The following is a 7,500-nucleotide window of genomic DNA, read 5'->3' as shown; positions in this document are numbered from 1 at the left end:
GAGCAAAGGCCATAGAGACAAACTAGTCTATTCAACAAATTGTATTGGAACCACGATATCCAGTAAGAAAAGGAATCTTATTTCTTTAATTTAAAAAAAAAACCTCAGAATGACTTATAGGCCTAGATATAAAGCACAGAGCTATAAGAATTCTGGAAGTTGACACAGGAGAATATCTAGATTAGCTGGCATTTGGACTTTGGGTTTTTTTCCTAGCACAATGGCACAATGCATAGAAAGTATTGGAGATTACTACAATTTGTTCTCGGAAAAGAATGAAGAGACAGGGAGAAAAATATTTGCAATTGCAGGGCTAGTATCCAGAGTATTCAAAGTCTCCAATTTATTTGCTCAGGCTGGTCTTCAATTCAAGTTATCCTCCTGCCTCAGTCTCTGGGGATTGTAAATATATGCTATCACTTCTGGTTGCAAAGATCTTTTGAAATATAACCATCAGGAAGCAGAGCCCTCCACCTAAAGACCAGCAGGAGATCAGAACAGGCATTTCACCAGACAAGAAATACCATGGAAACTAAGCACATGAAAACTATTCAATGTCATCTGTGGCTGGGGACTGCAAATTCAAACAGTGATGCACTGCCACATGTCTTGAAATGGATAAAACCCAGATAGAGGGACCACTAACTCCTGGTGAGATGCAGATATGCAAAAATGATTGTTACTTGGAAAACCAGCTTGACAGTGTTTATAGAGACAAACAGTCTCCCTGGATGATCCAATAACTGGACTTTTTTTGCCATTTACTCAAGTAAGTTGAAAGTATATGTACACAAAAACCCATACATGGTGTGTACAGCGGCCTTATTCATAATCACCCCAAACTAGAAGCAACCATGATGTCCTTCACTTCTGAGAAACAGACTGCCATAGGGTAGACTATTGTTCTCTAATGAAAATATTTGAGCTTTAGCAAAGATATGGAATTGACATGTCTGTCAATGAATGAATAAAGACAATGTAGAGAATATACTCAATGAAATACTATACAGCCTCAAAAAGAAAGAGAAAAGAAAGAAAGGAAAGAAGGAAAGAAATATGCATGGACAGAAGGAAGAAAGGAACAGAAGGAGGGAGGGAGGGAGGGAGGGAGGGAGGGAGGGAGGGAGGGAAAAAAGAAGGAAAGAAAGGAAGGAAGACAGAAAGACAGAAAGATGCAGCAATGTGTCACTGTGACAGTGTTAGCAAACCTGAGACTGTGGTAAGAGAAATGGGCTAGGCACTAAAAGACAAACATGCAGTGTAAGTGTGGACTCTGAAAACGTCCAACACTGGAGCAGAAGGCAGAATGTAGTTATCAAAGGCTGCGAGCTGAGCTGTCAACAGGTCAGGGAGGAGCTGTCCAAATACCACAGTGTTCCAGCCAGGCAGTAAATTCTCAGGACTCATTACAGGAAAATACAACTAAAGTGAATATGTACTATATGTCTCAAAGCTGTTGTGAGACTAGATGTAAATAGTATCACTATGTAAAGAGATCAACATGTTAATTACTGTACTGGAACCATTTCATAATTTATGCATATGCATATATGAAAATACCACACAGTACCCCATAAATATGTGCAACTGTCACTTTCTTAAAGTAAGAAATAAAAACTGTAAGTGAGTTATCAAAAACTTGGGCATGGTGACACATGCCTGTAATTCTAGATTTCAGAAAGCTGAAGCGGGAGTATTGCCTGAGTTTGAGGCTACCCTGGGCTAAATATAGTGAGTACTAGGCCAGTCAGGGATTCATATTAAGATGCTTTCTCAAAAGGATGGCAAAAGGCACAGCAGAGAAGGAGCCTGAGGGCGAGCCAGCCTGAGGGCGAGCCAGCCTGAGACCATCAGGCCGTAACCTTTGCCTCCACCCACCTTTCTCTCCCTCCTGCTTAGTACCCAAGGTCATCTTAGCAGGCCAACTCGGCTCTCTTCTTGCCCTATATTGCTTGCCTGTTTTCCTTCTCCTTTTAGATTTGCCTCTTCCTATTCTTTTGCTTTTTGTCTCTTCCCAAAGAACATTATCTGCATAGCTCATAGGGTTCCTGTGCCTCAACCATCTGAGAGAAAAGGCTATTCTACACTGTCTTATGCATGTCTCTCTTTTCAGTCTACCTCTCGCCTAAATTCCCTCATTACCATGAGGGATTTTTAAATAAATGCATTAAAAATAGCTTTATTTTATGTAAAAAAATTTATATTTTATAAAATATAAAATTAGATTTTATAAAAATATTTTAAAGTATATTTTATAAAAGTATATACTTCATAAAATATAAAGTGTTTATATTTTATAAAATATAAAAGTTTATATTTTATTTTAAAGCTTATTTTCTAAAACAGAATTTTCATATTTTATAAAAATTAATTTAATTTATTATAAATAATAAATTCATTATTGTTTTCAACTGAATGTATCTTTCTAATATCTTGTCTTCTAGGCCGGATGTATTTTCTCTTTCACTTTCCTCTGTCACTCCAATACTACTGTCTAACTGTGATTTCTTCCTATTCTCTGTGCCACCAATTACACCCAGTTAGCACTCACAGTGTTATCAATACCCGTTTACTCCACAAAATAATTAGTATTTAAGGGGCCACTGTTGCACAATCAAGTGTCACTCTGTTTCCCTAGATAACTCCTCAATCTTCTCTCTGGGTATTGATTGTTGGCACAGGGTAGGGCTGGGATACAGTCTGGTGTCCAAGGGTTTTACAAAGGAAAACAATGCCTCAACCTACTATGACCAGTTAGTTCTCTTCTGAACACTGCACAGGCTTTCATCTGAAGGGGAAAAGGAGACTTAAATTCAAAGTCGTTTTTTGATGCAACCAGCAATCCTTTCTAAGAGTTGCCATGTCTCCTAACAGCAATAGAAACCCTAACTAAGACACAATCCCACGCAGGAAGCAAAAGGAGAGAAGAGAAAGTGGGACAGACTACAAACATGAACTAACACCAGTCCTTCCAAATGATTCCATAAAACAGAAAAGGAAGGAATGCTTCTAAGCTCATTTCACAAGGCCAATGGTACTGTATTACCCTGATATCCTAATAAGATACTCTGTGTCTCCGTCTCTGTATCTCTGTATCTCTCTGTCTGTCTGTCTCTCTCATTACTGGTCAGCTTTCCTGATAAACACAGATGCAAATATTCCCAATAAAGACTCCACCAGAAAACCCTTAGAGCTGACAATTGGATGTCCATCAAAGTGGCAGGCCACAAAGATGCCAGTAGCCTTCCTTTATTCCAACGGTTCTTAGAGCTGAGCTACTCTATATGCATCACACCAACCCAACATTTTAACGATAGGAAAACCAGTTGTCAGAATGGCGGATGATGTTGGCATTCTGTACTTTCTGTTCCACTTATTATAACGATAAAGCTAGTCTAAAATTAAAGGCTATTAATTAATCGAAACAGGAGACTTGCTGATGATGGATAACAGGGATAGAATACAAAAGCTGAACTTTAAATTAAGCCTGTGCCACTTTGCTCCTTACTACTCCCATTAGCTCCGTGCCGTCACAGAGCTAGTTCTTGCTATCTGGCTATTTACATAGCATATCCATTTGTCAATGGACCATGTTTCGTTTGAGTATGCATTTTCTAGGTGAGAGAGGGGAGATGAAGCATATGGAACATGAAAACCTTCTCTTTGGTCATATCCAGAAGACCAATGGAGTAGCGCTCGCAGTTCAGGTACGTCCTGATGGTGTACAGTGCCTTGTGAAACTGTCGTTCAACATCAGTGAGCTCTTCGAATACTTTATTGGCTGACCACATAAGGATCTGAAAGAGAGCAGAGAAGAAGAAGGAGGAGGAGGAGGAGGAGGAGGAACAATTACAACAGCAACAAATGAGAGGAAGAAGAGAGACAAACAGAAAGTGAATATTAGTTCAAAGAAAACATGAAGTGTATCAAACAGTGAACACATCTCACAAGAAACTGCAGTTCTAGTTTGAACCACCAACAAACATCATGAGTTCTCTAAGTGGGGTGGTGGGTAGACCTTTTCTAAGCCATGGGTTTATGAAAGGGGAGGACACGTGATTGATCCAGCAAACAACAAAGGCTCCTAATCCTTTCAAAGGCTGCAGTATCAGAAGGCTGCCACTGGAGCTCCTGGGAAGGAAGTCACAAGACTCATCCATGCGTCCTTAGCTAGTCAGAGTTATCCTAACCTGGAAAGTTGGAACGGGGAGGGAACTAGATGAGTTCATTGCAAACCCCACTCCTGTATTATATGAATAAGGGACCGGAGGATCATGGCAGCCGATATATATCTTTTACCACTCTATCCCATGGAAACAATAAACCACAAATGAGTGATTCTTTTCCTATGGTGATCCGGGAACTAAGAGAGAACTAATGACTATTTAATAATTATGCTTACCATAATAATAATAATAATGCCAACCATTTGAGATGGGTACTGTAATCATCACATCATAGGTGAAGAGCCCACAGAACCAGAACACAGACTAAACAGGCCCAGCCGGTTGTACATACAGATAGAGGACTGAAGGCTGGAAGGTCCCCTGAATGGAGGGTTAACTGTGAAAGAACACCTGGGACTAAGGTTTTGAGGATCTGCTCTAGATGGCTTAAACCCCCACGAGGGCTAGGAGGGTTCTGACTTGCTGCTGTTTTAGGGTCCCTCTGTCAGAGTACATGAGCAAGAAGGAGTGACTACTGTTACCGTCCCATTACCTGGCTTCTCCGGGACTCCACACTGTACAGGTAACTGGTGTGCTGCAGCCTTAGGGCGACAGCAACAAAGCTGAGGTACTTGGAAAAGACCTACAGGCCACAGAGAGGAACAAGTTACGGTTAGCATCCCTTCCTTCGGTTGTACAAGGCTCTTCCTGTGTGACCGGGTTAGCTGTACCTCCTCATCCTCTTTGGAAAACTCGGGAGCGTTGATTTTGTTCACTGCCATGGCCACAGCAAGAACCTCCTTGCCCGACACGATTGGGACTGCCAGCAGGTTCCTGGTGATATATCCAGTTTGCTTGTCCATAAAGTCAGAAAAATGGCTGTTCTGAAAAAAAAAAAAAAAGTTCATGTGTTTGCAAAATAGATTGTAATCATAGAGTCTAAGACACTCTCTAATTAAAATCCTACCAAGGATGGCTCGGTTCAGTGGTTCCACCATTCCAGAATGTTCAATCCCACCCAAGGAGAAGCTTAGCTGGATCAGGAGAAGGTTGGATCAGGAGGAAAGAGATGGTGTCACAGCCTGGTGGAAAGTGAGGTGCTGAGGAGATGGAAAGGGGGGAGGGGCTACAGTGGTATGAACAGGGAGGGAAGCTCACTGAACACGGGGACATTACTTAACTGAAAATGCAAAATGTACAGTTGGAACCAGGAACCTCTCTAGCAAATCAAGAAGAAAAAAAAAATCGATACTCTTTCAAGAGGACTGGTTCTCAACCTGTGACAAGCCTCTATCTCCAAAAATATTTACATTATGATTCATAAGGTTAGTAAAAGTTCAGTTATGATGTAGCAACAAAAATAATTTTATGGTTGGGGGTCACCCCAACGTGAGACACTCCATTACAGGTCTCAGCATTAGGAAGGCTGAGAATCACTGCACACGAGTGTTCCCGCCTCCCCCACCTGAGGAACTTAGTGAGCTGCTTGATCTCCTTCCAGGCTTTTTTCTGTGGTTAGACCAAGATGTCTATTTTCTATACGTTTATTTCCCTAACTCTATGTGATATTTTTATCACTTAACATTGTCTTAGGGACTTCCCTCCTCAGTGAGATATATAGCTGTGGACTCCACTTTTGGTTTCCCAGCCGACACTCCATGTTTGTATCTGTATGGTCTGACCAACTGTCCTCTAATGACCAGTTGGTCCACTGTTCTCTCTGCGAACAACGCTGCTTTTTTTTTTTTTTTTTTGAGATTTTCAGAGTGAAGGCCCCTTTAGCTGGAGGAACAATTCTCATGAAATTTTTATTTATGCAGATTTGTTTTTGAAGTGTTAAAAATTCTTTTTATTTTTAAAGACAGTCTGGTTTTTTATTGAAAATAGACTTTCCCCCTTCATATAATGTTTCCTGAATATGATTTCCCTTTCCTCTATTGCTTCTAGTTCCTCCCCACCTTGCCTCCAGTCCAGACCCACCCCTTTCTGTCTCTCATTAGAAAACAAACAGGTGTCTAAGGGAAAATAATATAATATAATATAATATAATATAATATAATATAATATAATATAATATAATATAAACTAACATATTGAAATAGGACAAAACAAAACAAAAAACCAGAAGGCACAAGAAGCAGAGATCCACTTGTTCACACACTCACGAATCCCATAAAAACATTAAACTGAAAGCCAAAATGTATACACAAAGGACTTGTAGGGTAAAAAGGACCTGTAGAGAGTGTGTGTGTTTGTGTGTGTGTGTGTGTGTGTGTGTGTGTAAAAGAAACTTTAAAAAAAGGAGACAATCCCTGATACAGTAAAAGACAAGGAACCCCTTAAAGATGGCGTTGAGTTCATTTCGTTGGCCATCCCCTGCTGGGCATGCAGCCTACAATTTACAGTAGCTTGTTTCCCCAGTGAAACTCCTTTGGAGGAAAATAAACTTTCATTTGCAAGTGGCTGTCAATTGGAGATAGCTTCTGAGGGATGGGGGCCTGTGTCTACTTCTTCCTTCAGCTCTAGGACCCCATCTGATGCAGACCCATGCAGACCCATGCCAACCCTGTGCATGCTGCCTCAGTCTGTAAGTTCATACTTGTTCATCTTGTTAACTTAAAGGGCCTTGCTTTCTCGGCGTCCTCTGTCCCTTCTGGCTCTTGCACTTTTTCTGTCTCCTCTTCTGCCGCCACCCTTGAGCCCCGAGAGGAGGGGTTGGATAGAGTCATCCATATTTTAGGGCTGAATGTTCCAGGGTCTCTCATTTTCTGGATAATATCTGACTACGGATCTCTGTATTTATACCCTCTGCTACAAGAGGATGCTTCTCTGACGAAGGCTGAGCAAGGAGGTACTGAACTATGAGTATAGCAGAATGTCATTAAGGAGTCATTTTATTCCTAGGATTTTGTTTGGTTTTTAGAGCAGTGGTATTTGGTTTTAAGTCCCTGGAACATCTACTCTTGAGTTCTTGGTCACCTGAACAGTGTTGAGCATGGGTCCCATCTCATGGAGGGGCCTCAAGTCAAACCAGACATTGGTTGGTTAAACCCACAAGTTTTGCGTCATCATTGCCCTAGCATATTTTGTAGGTGTGGTTTTAAGCAATGGGACCTTGAAGTCAGTTGTGGAAAGCAACTTACAGACTTGGCAACAGCCTGATTGTTTGGGGGTTTCCCACGGGATCTCTTTAGCCAAAAACTCAATTAGATGTAACCCAATCCCAGTACCCAGTGGTTACAAGAAATGGCCATTTGGGGCTCTGTCTCTACCATTATTTGGCTATCTTGTTTAGATTACCTCCATCACACACACACACATATATATATATATA

At 40.9% G+C, this 7,500-nt stretch overlaps 1 protein-coding gene across 1 annotated transcript in view; it reads right to left on the bottom strand.

The window, feature by feature from the left end:
• Pde6c (phosphodiesterase 6C) overlaps positions 1 to 7,500 on the bottom strand; it is a 65,992-nt gene that overhangs the window by 34,555 nt on the left and 23,937 nt on the right. Inside the window, exons 3-5 of the mRNA XM_031390212.1 lie at positions 4,898 to 5,050; positions 4,720 to 4,809; positions 3,657 to 3,797 (exon numbers count right to left, since the gene is read on the bottom strand). Coding sequence (XP_031246072.1) covers positions 3,657 to 3,797; positions 4,720 to 4,809; positions 4,898 to 5,050 — 384 coding nt within the window. The remainder of the gene's footprint in view (positions 1 to 3,656; positions 3,798 to 4,719; positions 4,810 to 4,897; positions 5,051 to 7,500) is intronic.

Source organism: Mastomys coucha, unplaced genomic scaffold (assembly GCF_008632895.1).
Source record: "Mastomys coucha isolate ucsf_1 unplaced genomic scaffold, UCSF_Mcou_1 pScaffold21, whole genome shotgun sequence".
Lineage (NCBI taxonomy): Eukaryota > Metazoa > Chordata > Mammalia > Rodentia > Muridae > Mastomys > Mastomys coucha.
The sequence above is the reverse complement of the archived record's forward strand: the minus strand, read 5'-3'. Positions and strand labels throughout refer to the sequence as shown.